Genomic DNA, 16,125 nt, shown 5'->3' on the forward strand with positions numbered 1-16,125 from the left:
GGTGGCCTGTTCCTTTAATATAGAAGGTGCAGTTACACGTATGACCTGAGGTGGCAGTAGTGAGTATAAAATGGCTAACTTGCATCTAGCCCCTTTAAGCCACATGGATCATTTGCTGCTGTAGCTTTAAGAAACAGCTGTTGAGATAAAATAACACTAAAGGGAAATGTGAAGGATCATTTGGATTTTCTGGATCTATATTTGGACACTGTTGTTGTTGGACACTGTACAGCAGGGGGCGACATGCGCTTTTGTTCGGCCTGCACTCCACCAATAACTTTAAAAGAAAAAGAAAAACAGCTGTTGGTGATGTCACTTCCCCTTCCCCTGGGTAAGGACGGTCAGATTGGGCACTAACTGCATAGATCTAACAGTCATTGCTCGTGTTAGCGCTTAGAGGCTATAATTTGATGATTTCGGATTCAGCCAAACTGCTCTGAACTTTACCTCTATCTATGTCACTTCCTGTCAGCAGCTTGAAAACGCTAATGAAATCAAAAGGTGATTATGCAACTGATGTTATCCTTCTAAATAAGTCAGCTTTTCTATTAACTGAGCCCCTTTTTATCCAGCTATTTTTAAGACTAAGTTTAACCAAAGACTGAGCCTGGTTTGAACTTTCATTGTTAACATCTTTGACTCATTATATCACACCGTTGCTTATTTTTTCAATATAAAGACCATTTAACTGTTTTATTTTATTGTTTTTCTCTCCAAATGTGAGCACAAACGTCAGAAAAAGGCCCCATTGTTTCCCTCTGCCTGTGAAACCGTCAGCGCCCGGTCATTACGAGGCAGAGAAGCTTCACAGGTGCAAAAAAAAAGCCACATTTCAGTCGTTTACGCCTGAGTATGTTTGGTTTCCCCTCGTGCTGGAACTGGCTCTCGCTGAACAGGTTGTGGGAACGAGTTTTTTTCTGCGGCGTCTGGCTCTACTTTGAGGGAAAAGCTGAAAGTCGTCGTGTCGCATTTTCAGACCATTGTTCCTGTTGCTCAAGAGTGATTTACAGACCTGATAAATATAGGCTTTTTAGGTGCTTTAGTTTCGGTTTAGCAGCAGGAATAATGTGAAGCATCTTTGAGTGTCCAGAAAAGCGCCATATCAAACTAACGCATTATTTCTACCTATTTCTATTCTTCTTACCCTCTCTTTGTAGAGCTACGCCTACTGCAAATCCATGATCTTGTTGATCTAAATACATTAGTAATAGTGGGGCTGCTCGATTATTGAAAAAATAATAATCACGATTATTTTTGTCATAATTGAAATCACGATTATTCAAGCGATTATTTGTTGCCTTTAAAAAAATTCTATCTTTATTTTATTTATTAATCAAAACACTATGATGATATTTTATGTTTTCTGAACTGTCATAAAAGTACAAATGATTTCAAGTTTGCCTTGATTAAAGAGAGGTCCCTGTTTCACACCTGCCCCCTGCTGGCCAGCCCTCACACCTGCACAAGCAAACTGAGCAGCGCGGCCTGATGACATCATCACACAGCGCTGTTTGTTTTTATGTCAGATAAAAGCATGAGCCACGGCACGTGAAAAGCGAAGGGGAAATAATCCCAGCGGCCTGAAATAACGCAAGTCTACTTTGCAAAAAAAATAATAAAAGAAAAGAAAAAATTTGAAAAAATTATGCTAATTTAATAATCGCTTGCTGTTGTAATCAAAACCGTAATCGAATTTCGATTAGTTGCACAGCCCTAAGTAATAGTGTACAAAGCATATAATAATCTTCTCCCTCCTCCCATCCAGGAGCTTTTTGAACACAGGAAAAGTCAGTAGAACGTCCGAGGAACTGCTATTTTCAAAAAAGCAAAAGCTCAAAAGAATAAAAAGAGTGGATGCATTTCTGTGAGAGGTGTTAATCTGTGGAAGATCAGTTAAAACTGTCCCAAACAGTCAAAGCTTTCAAAAAGTTGTTTAAAGCTACTAAAATTCCAGAATATATAAGCTTAGGATGAATAAAGTAAGAAAAAAAAAAAAGAAAAAATATTAATGACATGATTTAGTTTCAACTAAATTAACATAAAACAAATGTATGTATACATATTTGTTGGAATATTGAAATGTATGTTACTAACTCCAGATACATGCTTATTTCTCTTCTGTTTGACACTTGATATTGTTCATTTTTAACCTCTTAACTCCCGCCTGAACCGAGAGGATCTTTTTCCTCACGTCATCAGATTCTTTTCCATCATTTTTTTGTTGGGTATTCAACTCATTTTTGTAACTTTAAAAAAAAAAAAAAATTCATTTTTTCTCACATTTTTGTCTTTTTTTTTTTGGCAAATGTTTGTAATTTTTTTTCTCACATTTTGTCACATCTTTGTAATTTTTTCGTAAATTTTTTAATCAAATTTTGTCATATTTTTGTCACATTTTGTCATTTATTCGTCCATTTTTTGTCAATTTCTTGTGATATTTTTGTGACATTTTTGCCACTTTTTCATCCATTTTTCGTCACTTTTTTGTCAATGTTTTCTCACTTTTTTGTGACATTTCCATCATTGTTTTCGCTATTTTCACACCTTTTTTCCAGAAGCTTTTGGATTGGGGTAAAGCTCGGTTCAGGTGGGAGTTAAGGAGTTAAACATATGCAGTTTTGGCTTAAATTCTACCTCAAAAGTTTCCGGTTGTGGCTTTAAAATAATATTTTTTCCACATTAAAATAGCTTTAAAGCCTTTTGTTCCTCCTGCTGTCGAACAGACCTGTTTATTCAATGTTAACACAATATTCCACTGTTTTCTGTATTTTTCTTCCCAGATTCTTCCAAACTGGTGAACTCGTTGCCGTCTCCGGTGAATAACTCTGACCTGAGGTTATGAGTGGTTTGGTGGGTGAAGCTGGTGAAGCTGGTGAAGCTGGTGCGTTCGGTGCCCGTCTGTCGTCGCCCTGAATGGGAGCGTCTCCGGGGGACGTCGGCCTTTGAGCGGAGACAGAGCGGCCGTTTGTGAACCTGCTCCCGCCCGAAAACCCGCAGCACAACGCGGAGCTTCCCCTGAGACTCGGACCTTTAATCACGTCTGTGGAGCTTTGGAGACGGAGGAATCAGAGACATGTGGACTCGGCAGGTCAGTGACGGCGCTTAGATCAGACTTTATGATTATGGCCGAGTCTGAGGGAGGCGAGCAGGAAACATGGATCTGAACTAAACATGATCTCAGGAACGTGTGTTAACCTCTTAACTCCCACCTGAACGGATCCCATTTTCTCCAGTTTGGCTTTACCCTAATCAAAAAGCTTCTTGGGAAAAAACACCAAAATAGCCACAAAAAATGAGAAGAAAACAAGGATGTAAACGCAACAAAAAAGTGACAAAAACTCAACAAAAATGTGACAAAAATTCAAAAAAAATGTGACAAAAATGTGACAAAAATTCAACAAAAATGTGACAAAAATGTGACAAAAATTCAACAAAAATTCAACAAAAATGTGACAAAAATGTGACAAAAATTCAACAAAAATTCAACAAAAATGTGACAAAAATGTGACAAAAATGTGACAAAAATTCAATAAAAATTCAACAAAAATGTGACAAAAATTCAACAAAAATTCAACAAAAATGTGACAAAAATGTGACAAAAATTCAACAAAAATTCAACAAAAATTCAACAAAAATTCAACAAAAATTCAACAAAAATTCTACAAAAATTCAACAAAAATTCAAAAACAAAAAAAAAAAACATACAAAAGGTGACTCAACACAGCAGCAATGCTAAAAAAAAAAGGTCAGTTTTGTGGGTCTTAGCTTTCAAATGAGGTGTTACACAGGCCTGTATAATAGCCAAAGAGGACAGAATGCATTTGGTTTAGGCGGGAGGTAAGAGGTTAAAACATGAACAGTCTCAAAGGAGCGGCATCCACAGAACAAACGACTGAGGTCAGCGTCTGGGTCGTGTGGTCCTGTGTTCGCGTGGTCCTATGGTCGTGTGGGCGTGGTCGTGTGGTCGCGTGGTCCTATGGCCATGTGGGCGTGGTCGTGTGGGGCGTCTGGGATCAAAAAGACCAAGTTGTCGCTCATGTTGATGCAGATCCTGTCGTCGGAAAGTTGCAGCAAAAGACGACGATGCTTCAAATATGAAACATTTTTGAGGAAATCCTTCGCTGTAAATGTCCAAGTCAAGGAAACAAACTGTTTAATTCCCAATAAAGTTTGTTCAAATGTTCGGAAATAAACGCCACAACTGGCTCAGGATGTAAACAAGAAGCTTCAGCAAAATAAACAGAAATGAAAATTTAACGAAAACGTGAAAATCAGCTTCAATTTGAACATCTGACAAACAACGAAGCTTCCACTTTTTCTTAAACCTTCTAAAGGTTCTTTGACTTGAGCATCTGCGAATACCGAATACCGATACAAGGCATTTTCTTCAACATACTTTTAACCTCTTAACTCCCACCTGAACATGTTTTCTCCTGTTCTCCAAATTCTCCAAATCTAAAAGCTTCTTCAAAACAGGGACAAAAAACGAGAAGAAAATTAGGACAACAAAAACAAAAATCCAACAAAAAAGTGTCAAAAATCCAACAAAAATATGACAAAAATCCAACAAAAAAAAGACAAAAATCCAGCAAAAAAGTGACAAAAGAGCAGCAAAAAAGTAATTAAAAAAGTGACAAAAACACATAGGGGAAATAAAAAGTGACGACAATGGCAAAGAGGAGGGAATGCATTTGGTTTTGGCGGGTGGTAAGAGGTTAAAGTGTACAGACCAGGGGTCTCAAACAGGCGGCCCGCGGGCCAGATCCGGCCAAAAAAAGGAAGTCTCTGACATTCCTGTGCGGAGTTTTGGAAAGAATCACCATTAAAGGGACTATACGGAGTTTAAAAATGTTAAAATTACGTATTTTCCTCCCCCTACATGTTCCTCCATGTCCTAATGTGTAGAATGAGCTCAGACCTGTTCACCACAACTGCCTCTAAAATCCTGTCACTCAAAAAGGTGTTAATTCGGGTCCAAAGTGCCGTCATGCACGAGCTTAGTATAGAAGGCACAGTTACACATATAGCCTGAGGTGGCAGTAGAGTGAGTGTAAAATGGCAAACTTGCATCCAGTCCCTTTAAAGGTCCTATATCATGCAAAATCGACTTTTTGGAGCTTTTAGCCATGTTGTTTTGCTATTTCCTTATCAAAAACACCCCCAGAGTGGTTTGTGGCTTCATTCACGCAGCTCTCAGTAATCCTCCTGAATCCTGCTCTCTGAGCAGCTGCTCCGCCCTCTCCTGGTGAACGACTGAGTGTTCAGTTGTGTCGTAACAGCGGAACGGAAGTGCTCGACGTCTGTAATGTAATGTCTTAATTCTATGCTTACGGCCTGATTTTAATTTGTAAAACAGCGTTTTCATTATTTCTGTCGTAAGAGAGAAACAAAGAGTAAAAAATGAAAAAAAAAAAAAAAAAGGATGTGCCCGAGGTGCTTCCAGGTCAGCTGTGGCCAAAACAAACACATCGCGTCTGAACAGATCAGTCATGTTTGCGCTGCAGCTGTGAAGATGGAGCTCGTTACCTACTCTGGACACCTGTTTTTTATTCTTAACTAACGATAATGTCACGGACTGAGAAAAAGAAGCGCGTTTGGCTACGAGGACGGGAGTTTATATTCAACCCTTTTCAGGAAGAGGCCACTCAGCTGTTTTTTTCTCCGGGATTCAGCGACTATCACCAAAATGGTGTTTTTCTGTGACTGTCACTGATGGATGTTTGGTGAACCTTCGCCAGAATCAAAGTGGATTAACTTTTATAACCAACGCGAGTCCCATAATGTAAACAGCGATGGACCAGAGCGGTGAGTCAATCCAAACGCGGGTTAGCTTGTGTGTTAGCATATTAGCATGTGTGTTAGCCATTTATGAAGCTGTGTTGCTGATGTCAACTCCGTATAACTGCATCGTGAAGTGACTTCACTTATTGCTGTTTATTTATATTACGGTAAAGTTGTATGTGCGGAGAGAGGGGGCGGAGTTAACTGAATCGAAGCGTTGTGTCTTCCGGGTTTGAAAAATACCTCCAGAAAACACTTATATTTATCACAAAAATGAGTGCTCCATAATGGTAGAGGTACAATATATCATATAAATGCCTATACTTAACTTTGGAATGGCTAAAATAGCATGATATAGATCCTTTAAAGAATCACCAGAATGCTCATTCTAGCCTCTAGGGGGCATTACATAAAGAAAAAGGATAGATTTTCACACGTGTCCAGCAGAGGGCACTGACATGATAGGATATAAACAACACATTATTGCCACGTGGCGGCTGTGGCTTCAATAACAACTCATGACCACCAAGTGTGGAGTGAATGAGACGGTTTATAGACAGACTTTCCTTTCAGTGTCAAGAACAAGAACATCAAGAACAAACTTTCCCTCTTAAACAGTAACTTATGCAGTAACTCAGAAACTGCAGTAAAGTTATATTTGTCTGTTTTTATCCATTATCTGTGAAAACGAGAGTGAACGTGCAAAGTCCTGTGAGATAACAAACCGCTGACTTAGGCCTGACATTTCTCCTACAGCCTCATTCTTAAAGAAAGCTTGAATCATAAAGTCTGATGGTGATGATGTTGAGCTGCAGCTGATTCTGTGGTGCGAGTTTCAGAAAAACCCGCAGCTCTTCTACAGGAAGCGGTTCTGCCCACTTCCTGCCCACGACCTGCAGATCTCTGTGGCTTCTTCTCGTTTTGATCAGTGTCTGAAACCGAATGCAGCTGAGGAAATATGAAAACATGACATGAAGAAAACCTGCAGCACATTTTCCCCCATGTTTATCTCAGTGATAACTTGATCACTTGTTTCTCTGTCCACCTGCAGCGCCTTAAACCCTGTCCCTCCTCGTCTCTCCTCAGGTTAATGTGAGCTCTTGAGCCGTGCCAGGCCCCGGCGTCGGCCATGTTGGATCCGTTTCACACTTCGCCGACTTGACTTCCTCGTTCTTCCTCTTCTGTTCTTCCACTGATCGAGCGGAGCCAGGTAAAACATCAGCCCCAAAAAAGTGACAAAAATGTGACAAACGCCATAAAAGAGCAAGGGAAAAAGATCTGTTTAACCTCTTAACCCCCGCCTTAACCCAGCTCATTTTCTCCAGTTCAGTTTTACCCAAATCTAAAAGACTTTTTTCCACACATTTCTGCCACTTTGTCGTCACGTTTTCATCACATTTTTGGTGATTTTTTTGTCACATATTTGTTGCTTTTTTGTCTCTTTTTCGTATATTTTTTCTCCCTGTTTTTGTTGTTTTCTCATCACTTGTTTTTTTGTGTCATTGTTGCTTTTCCGGCACGTTTTTGTGTCTATTTTGCTGCTTCTTTTGTCACTTTTTGTTACGTTTTTCATCCTCGTTTTTGTCGCTATTTTTACTTTTTTTTTACTCAAGAACCTTTTAGATTCGGGTAAAGCCAAACTGGAGAAAACATGCTCGGTTACGGTGGGGGTTAAGGGTTAACGGTCTCTTATCAGAGCTTTAAAAGCAAATAATAGTTTGATAGAGTCTACTGTATAGGCATTAATCCTTGGTCTATGTTTATTTTTATTACTCTAAATTATTTGGATTTTTTTTTTTTCTTTTTTTCTTATTCTTATCTAGTAAATCGAGGCTGTTGGTTAGATTTGGCTGTAGCTCTGGGACTGAGTCCAAATGAAAACTTGGTGCAGTAAAATAATTAACTCGAGCCACAACCTGTTTTCTGCCACCGGCTCGTTCTCTTCAGTTCGGGTATTTGTGAAAGAAGAATGTGCTGTTGTTCAATACAAAGTTGTTGGTTTGTTAGCGGGTTAGCGGCAGCAGCTCGGGGGGGGGGGTGTCTTTCCCGTTCCTGTGTCACGGCTCACACGGCTGGAGAAGGAGGAGGAACGCGGGGATGGGCCGACACCTTACGCTCTCGTGTGGGTTGCAGGGATGAAAAGAGCCGATTCAGACTGCTTAACAGTTGTTAAGACCGTTAAAGGGGCTAGATTCAAGTTAGCCATTTTATACTCACTACTGCCACCTCAGGTCATACGTGTATCTGCAGTTTCTATAATAAGCTCGTGCATGACGGCACTTCAGACCCGAAGTAATACCTTTCTGAGTGACAGTGCAGGTTGTGGTGAACAGGTCTGAGCTCATTCTACACATTAGGACATGGACGAACATGTAGGAGGAAAATACTTAATTTGAACATTTTTAAACTCTGTATAGTCCCTTTAAGGCTGGAGCTTATTGGCCCGGGTGGACCAGCACACGAGGCCCTGGGGGCGTTATACCAGGATTTACCCATCCCTATGGTATCCATGTGTAGCACGAAAGGCTGCACCGAGATGAGATTATCTTTGTAACTTGTGTGCGTCACAAAATACCACAAATTTAAACCTGTCCATTATTTAATCACTGAAAATATCCGTAATAAACTTGTTTTACCCCTATTCACCTGCAGCGCCCGGCTTTAAAGGGACTATACAGAGTTTAAAAATATTAAAACTAAGTATTTTCCTACATGTTCCAGCCATGTCCTCATGTGTAGAATGAGCTCAGACCTGTTCACCACAACTGCCTCTAAAATCCTGCACTGTCACTCAGAAAGGTGTTACTTCGGGTCTGAAGTGCCGTCATGCACGAGCTTAATATAGAAGCTGCAGTTACACGTATGACCTGAGGTGGCAGGAGTGAGTATAAAGTATAAAATGACTAACTTGCATCTATAGCCCCTTTTAAGCTCATCACATCAGTGTTTCTGTTTGCACTTGTAAATAACCTGTAAGTCCTAATAAAAACGACACATTTGTCTTTGTTCCAGGTCTGTGTAATATGTCCTATGCACGTCACAAGCTGCTGCGCGGGGTTTTCCCTCAGCTCCTCCTCATCTACCTCTGGATCCTGAGCTCCTCCACAGGTAAAACCTTCTCTTCTTTGTGACGTTTGTTTGTTGAGGCCTCTGCTCTCCACTGGGTGCTGGGCCCCGGCCAGCACAGAGCGGGACAAGAACAGGAGGGCCAGCTCTGTCCTGGGCTGCCCCCTGGGGGACAGGAGGGCATTAGCCAAACTCACCTCCATCATGGACAACACCTCCCACCCACTGCACAGGATGGATTGTGGAGGAGCTGAGCAGCTCTTTCATTGGCAGACTGAGGCACCCTCAGGTCCTTCATCCCCACAGCTGTCAGACTGAACAACAAGACTGTGAAGTCACATGTGCAAAAACCACAAACCAGGATCACCTACTGACAACCTGCACTCGGACTGTAAACTTTGCACCTCCATATTCTACTTTTTTCTAATTTGTATTTTCACTATTTAACTGCACATTTCCTGTCTATGCACAGCCTCAGTGATCTCATTGAATGCAGAATTTCTCTGTTGTGAGATCAATTACAGGATTATCTTATCTTTAAATACTTCCTTGACATTTACAGCAGACGATGAAGAGGAATATTTAATAATTGCCCGATCCCCGTCAATACTGCAGTTTCACGGATATTTTTTAACCACAGGCAAATATCGTGATAACATCGTTAAAGGTAATCGTGCCCAAATTTCACCTCTATAAACCAGAGAAAGTGCTCTGTTCAGGTGGGAGTTAAGAGGTTAACCTCTTAACTCCCACCTGAACCAAGAGGATCATTTTTTTGTTGGGTATTCAACTCATTTTTGTAGCTTTTTTGTCATTTTTTCGTCAATTTTTATCACATTTTTGTAATTTTTTGTTACATTTTTGTCATTTTTTTGTCATTTTTTTTGTCAAATTTTCATCAATTTTTCGTCTCAGTTTTGTCGCTATTTTCAGAGCTTTTATCCAGAAGCTTTTGGACTGGGGTAAAGCCAAACTGGAGAAAAAGTGCTCGGTTCAGGTGGGAGTTAAGAGGTTAAAGAAGAAAAAAACAAGCTTAACATCTCAGCATTGACGGCTCCGCGTGAAGAATCAGTTTCATCTCCTGAACGAAAACAAACTGAAAAGATCTTGTGACGTCGTGTCCTGATACGAGCTGGAGCCCCCGCCCCCCCCCCCCCCGAGGTGAAGCTGTCAGCGGTCTGTGTTTCCATGAGGTCGAGTTACTCCTGCGGTCACTCGGGGTCAGTTCACTCCAGGGCAGCGGCGCTTTGACATTTCCAAACCTCGATCAGGTTCATGTTTGTAACTCGGCCTCAGACGGAGCGGCTTTCAATGTTTAACCACAATCCCTGGTGACGCTCGGACTCATGAGAAAGTCAACAGGTGTCGGAGCTGAGACCTGCCCCACACGCTTAAACATGACCCGTGTGTGACCTCTGACCTGAGGGAGCGGGGTCATTACAATTACTCACTCTCCATGTTGTTTTTGTTGAGTCCATGAAATTCTCTCACATGATTTTTTGACTTGATTTTTTTTCAGTCACTTAATTTACACTGCTCATTTTTTGAAGGGTTTTGAATTGAAAATGAAAAATGCACCTTTTTAAATATTCACTGTATTCTTTTTCAAAACATCCAATTCAGCAGTCTAAATTCAGAGTGTAAAATTTGCGATAAAAAAATCAAATCCATAAATTCACCCTTAAAATATTCAATTTTATTGCTGGTTAATGTGGACATTGACATCAGTTAAACGGGGGGTATTTTGCAAAATGGACTTTTTCAAGCTTTCCATCATGTTATTATGTCATTCCCTCATTAAAAACATGCCTGAAGTGTTGTCTTGGCACATTCACGTATTTTTGAGTAATCTGTAAAAACTCTGATGGCGGCCATTTTAGGGATAGGTTTGCCTGAGTCCTCCTAGGAACGCCCCCACCTCCTGGAGACGCCTCCGAGCTTTCGTCACCAGCCGAGTAACCGACCACTGCTCCTCAGCAGAAGCCCCTCCCCACTGATGCCACAGACAGCGTGTGGAGGGGGGCGTGTCAGAAAGGGTCAGAGGTTCTTAAAGAGACAGAGGCCTATTTCAAGACATTCACTACAGCCATTTTGAGAGAGACATTTTATACAAGGCAGTTATTCTAATTTACTGCATTTACAGACCAACAGGAGGTTTGGTCATCATTGTAGTGTGATATAGACGGTGCTATGTGACTGAAAAAAGCCTATTATACGTCTCTTCACAACGTAAGTAGAAGCTCCGTTGATTTGACCTGTCATTATTTTCTGATAAAGGACGTCTGAGAAAAATAATGACGCTGCCAATGGAAACGGAGGTGGTGCTTTCATGTCACTCCACACGTACGTAGCAGCGACACTATCTCTGTCCCGTCACTGAGAGAGAAGTCGGGGGAATCGCTCGTGAAGTTAACGTGAGTCTGACTTTCAACTTACCCAGAGATTCACCACGATTCCTCCAACTGCACCTTCAACTAAGTAGCTAGGCTAGCTGCTAGCCTTGCTGCTTCTAGCCTAGCAAAACGTTGCAGAGCAACGCGCAAACTTTTGGGAGCTATTTGTCGCGGAAGTCATTAATTAAACCTTTCGGCCTTTATGAAAGTGTACGAAGTTTATGTTGTGTGTGTTCAGTTGGCAAATGGCCGAATAATAAGCGTTACATAATACCCCCTCTTTAAAGCTCAGTCACTGACCAGCAATGAATGAATCAGAACATACAAAGAGAAATATATTATCATCAGAACAAGCAGATACTACAGGATTGATAGATGTTAAAGAGGGGGTATTATGCTTTTTTCAGTCCCATAGCACAGTCTATATCACACTACAATGATGACCAAACCTTCTGTTGGTCTGTAAATGCAGTAAATTAGAATAACTGCCTTGTATAAAATCGCTCTCTCAAAATGGCTGTAGTGAATGTCTTGAAATAGTCCTCTGTCTCTTTAAGAACCTCTGAGCCTTTCAGACACGCCCCCCTCCACACGCTGTCTGTGGCATCAGTGGGGAGGGGGTTCTGCTGAGGAGCAGTGATTGGTTACTCGGCTGGTGACGAAAGCTCGGAGGCGTCTCCAGGAGGTGGGGGCGTTCCTAGGAGGACTCAGGCAAACCTATCCCTAAAATGGCCGCCATCAGAGTCTTTACAGATTACTCAAAAAATACGTGAATGTGCCAAGGCAACACTTCAGGCATGTTTTTAATGAGGGAATGACACAATAACATGATGTAAAGCTTGAGTCCAGAGGGCAGAAGTTTGAACCTGCAGATCTGCTGGAGAGGATCCTCCAAATAGAGCTGACAGATATTGTGATTTGATGCGTTTTATTTCCCATCATCTCGGTGCAGTTATTACACTTCAGCTTCATCGACCTGTGAAGCACAAACTTGTCTTGTTCCGTTTTGAAAAGGCTTAAACCGACACATCCTTTTATCGAGACACGACTTCCTGTTTCCTCGTCTTGCTTGGCCTCTATATCAGCCGAGCGTGTCCTGAACAAATACAGACCTTAAACTGAAGCAAGAGGTTTACGAGGCTGTTGGGACCAGGACGTGTCTATAAACCCGGAGGCGTGTGTTTAAACAGGGCGACGACTCCAGCTTAGAAAAACAAGACATAAGATCTAATGTTTACACCTGTTTTCCTCTATAGGGCTGTATTTTAGCACCTGCTGTTTCCATTTCGCAATATCTCATAATCTACACTGAAAAATGTGCACGAGTTTTAGTTTCAGTGAAGTAGTGCCTGTAGTTTCGCCTCAGAAGCTAAACTCTCAGTTCTCTCTGAGTCCGTGTGCTGCGACTCTTAATCAGTTCCACTTCCTGTGTCTGCGACGATTCTGCAAACTGAAGGAGCCGGACGTTATTATGCAATTTGATTTACAGGATTCTCCGGTGTAATTACGTTTGACAAATATTACAATGATTGCAGTTAAGGCGAGATTCTGCAGGTGAACAGGGAAACTTTTTAACCTCTTAACTCCCGCCCGAACTGAGAGCATTTTCTCCAGTTCAGCTTTACCCAAATCCTGTAGCCAGTGTAGATCTACAAAACTCTCAAAAATCTAAATGGATCTTTTATCTCATGTCATCAGATTTTTTCCCCCATCATTTTATTTTGGTATTCAAGTCATTTTTGTAACTTTTTTTGTAATTTTTTTTCTTCATTTTTTTTAAACTTTTTGTCACATTTTTGTCATTTTTTGTATTTTTTGTGTCATTTTTCCGTCAATTTTTTGTCAGATTTTTATCAAATTTTTTGTCATTTTTTGTCACATTTTTCTCACATTTTTCGTCATTTTTTCATCATTTTTTGTCACATTTTTATCACATTTTTAGTCATTTTTTCGTCAATTTTTTGTCACATTCTAGGCTTCTAGGGGAAAAAGCACCAAAACAGCCACAAAAAAATGAGAAAAAACAAGGATGTAAACGCAACAAAAATGTGACCAAAATTCAACAAAAATGTGACAAAAATTCAACAAAAATGTGACAAAAAATTCAACAAAAATGTGACCAAAAAAAAACATAAAGGTGACACAACACAGCAACAACGCGAGGAAAAAGATCACTTTTGTGGGTCTTAGCTTTCAAATGAGGTGTTACACAGGCCTATATAATGGCCAAAGAGGACAGAATGCATTTGGTTCAGGCGGGTGGTAAATTTTTTCCCTATTTCCCCCCATTTTCCCCCGTTTTCTCCCCTATTTCTTTACAATTTTTCCTTATTTTTGCACATCCATCCATCCATTTTCTTCCGCTTTATCCGGGGCCCAATTTCTCCCAATTTTTATTATAAATATATTGTAAATTTGCAGATCTTCCATTATTGTTCTGTTTTCTGGCTCATTTTCGTATCGGTATTGAAAACCAAGTATCGCTAAAGCACCGGTATAGAAAATAACGATGCCCAGCCCGAGCTGCAGCTTGGAGGAGATGGTGAGGCTAACAATGTTTGAGGCTAATGCTAACGACTATAGGAAAAAATACATTCTGAAAACTGTATAAAAGTGTCTCTGAGCTAAATGCTAACTCTTTTTGTGGGTCAGATTCAGGGGCGGACTGGGACTGAAAAACAAGCCCTGGACTCTGACCAGCCTGGCCCAAATTAGCTTAAATGTGCACTTACCACCCGCCTTAACGGAGCGCATTTTCTCCAGTTCGGCTTCACCCAAATCTAAAAGCTTCTCGGCTGGAGAGCAACAGTGTAACGCCTCATTTGAAAGCTGAGACCTACAAAAGTGATGGTAACTTTTTGTCACTTTTTGTTTTGTTGTTTCTTCATTACTTTTTGTGGCTTGTTGTTGTGTTTCTGTCAAATTTTTCTATAATTTTTTTGTTATGGTTTTGTCACGTGTTTGTGGCCTTTTCGTTGCTTTGTTGTCGTGTTTTTGTTGACCTTTTCATCACATTTTTTGTCACTTTTTTTGTTGCTTTTCCGGCACATTTTTGTTTTGTTTTCATCCTCTTTTTTTCGTCGCTATTTTGATGCTTTTCTTTTTAGCTTTTAGATTTGGGTAAAGCTCGGTTAAGGCGGGACCGGTGGCCCTTCTGTGCTCTTCCAGAATGGACATATGTGCACATTAGGAACAGGCTCAGAGCTGAAGGCGTTTCTGTGACTTCCTTTTATCTCGGTGCTGACTGTCCTGCGTGGCCGTGGAGATCAGAGGCTGCGGAGTTGGCCGTGGCTCCGTCCCTGCAGACTCCGCATATATGACTCGAACGTTGCTAAATCCCTCTGGAAGTCGGAGTCGAGCGCATTTAACTCGACTCCGCTCTTCGCTTTCCAAGACGTGTCGGCGTAAACAATGAGCAGTGACTCCGCTCTCTTTGTGTCGGCCGTGAAAGCAGAAACCACAGCAGGCGGAGCTTTCACAGGCTTCGGAGAGAAGATCCACACAATCCACACAATCCACAGTCTGTGCTCGAGGCGAAGCAGAAACTGTGGAGAAAATCATAAACTGAACGGATAAAGCTTCGTCTTTTATCTCCGACCAGAGCTGACCTTACTGTGGACCAGGGCTGCAAAATCAGAGAATTTTGAATGTAGGAATTAGCATGAAATTATGGGAAATGTATTATTTATAGCAGGGGTCGGCAAGTTTGCTCCGGCCGGTTTTCTTCATCGTCGAAAGACCAAGGGCGGGACCCTCCAATTAAAGCAGATCAGATAAAAACGCTAATGCCAGTGGAACAAATAGAAATCCCACTGGACATCAGATTAACTTTTACTGTAATTTTTTTATTTTTCTCACTTGAAATTATACAAAATAATCTGAATTAAGAAAGAACTTGTGCTTGTTCCATTGGCAAGAAAAGGTTTCATCTGCTCTAAGACCAGATCTACTCAAACTTTATCTCTTAATTCAAGTAGATTTAAGTCATTTCTTCCTTTAGATGAGTATTCTTTTAGGATTATGGCCTAAACGGGTGCTCTTCTAAGACATTTTAAGGAATTGACAGTATTTTTCACATTTCTAGAGTACTTTAACAGGCGTTCGATCTCTGAGTTGGGTCATAATAGGGCTGCTCGATTATTGAAAAAATAATAATCACGATTATTTTTGTCATAATTGAAATCACGATTATTCAAACGATTATTTGTTGCCTTTAAAAAAGTCCATCAAAAAAATCCATCAAAAAAATGACAAAAAAACATCAAAAAATGACAAAAATCCAGCAAAAAAAGACAAAAATCCAGCAAAAAAAGACAAAAATCCAGCAAAAAAATGACAAAAATCCAGCAAAAAAGACGAAAATCCATAAAAAAAAAGACAAAAATCCAGCAAAAAAGTGACAAAAATCCAGCAAAAAAAGACAAAAATCCAGCAAAAAAATGACAAAAATCCAGCAAAAAAAGACAAAAATCCAGCAAAAAAAGACAAAAATCCAGCAAAAAAAAGACAAAAATTCAGCAAAAAAAGACAAAAATCCAGCAAAAAAAAGACAAAAATCCAGCAAAAAAAGACAAAAATCCAGCAAAAAAAGACAAAAATCCAGCAAAAAAATGACAAAAATCCAGCAAAAAAAGACAAAAATCCAGCAAAAAAAGACAAAAATTCAGCAAAAAAAGACAAAAATCCAGCAAAAAAGTGACAAAAATCCATCAAAAAAATCCATAAAAAAAATGACAAAAAACATCAAAAAAGTGACAAAAATCCAGCAAAAAAAGACAAAAATCCAGCAAAAAAAGACAAAAATCCAGCAAAAAAATTACAAAAATCCAGCAGAAAGACCAAATCCAAAAATTTAAAATTAGAAAAAAAATGTGGGAAAAAAAAA

At 40.2% G+C, this 16,125-nt stretch overlaps 2 protein-coding genes across 2 annotated transcripts in view; both read left to right on the top strand.

Annotated features, from left to right (window-relative positions):
- psmb2 (proteasome 20S subunit beta 2) overlaps positions 1-16,125 on the top strand; it is a 221,323-nt gene that overhangs the window by 85,832 nt on the left and 119,366 nt on the right. The gene's annotated exons all lie outside the window — the stretch shown is intronic.
- kiaa0319l (KIAA0319-like) overlaps positions 8,801-16,125 on the top strand; it is a 51,074-nt gene continuing 43,749 nt past the window's right edge. The window contains 1 exon segment of the mRNA XM_079570438.1: positions 8,801-8,889. Within this exon segment, the coding sequence (XP_079426564.1) occupies positions 8,805-8,889 (85 nt within the window). The 5' untranslated portion in view covers positions 8,801-8,804.

This window comes from Gobius niger (assembly GCF_951799975.1).
Source record: "Gobius niger genome assembly, chromosome: 14".
Classification (NCBI taxonomy): domain Eukaryota; kingdom Metazoa; phylum Chordata; class Actinopteri; order Gobiiformes; family Gobiidae; genus Gobius; species Gobius niger.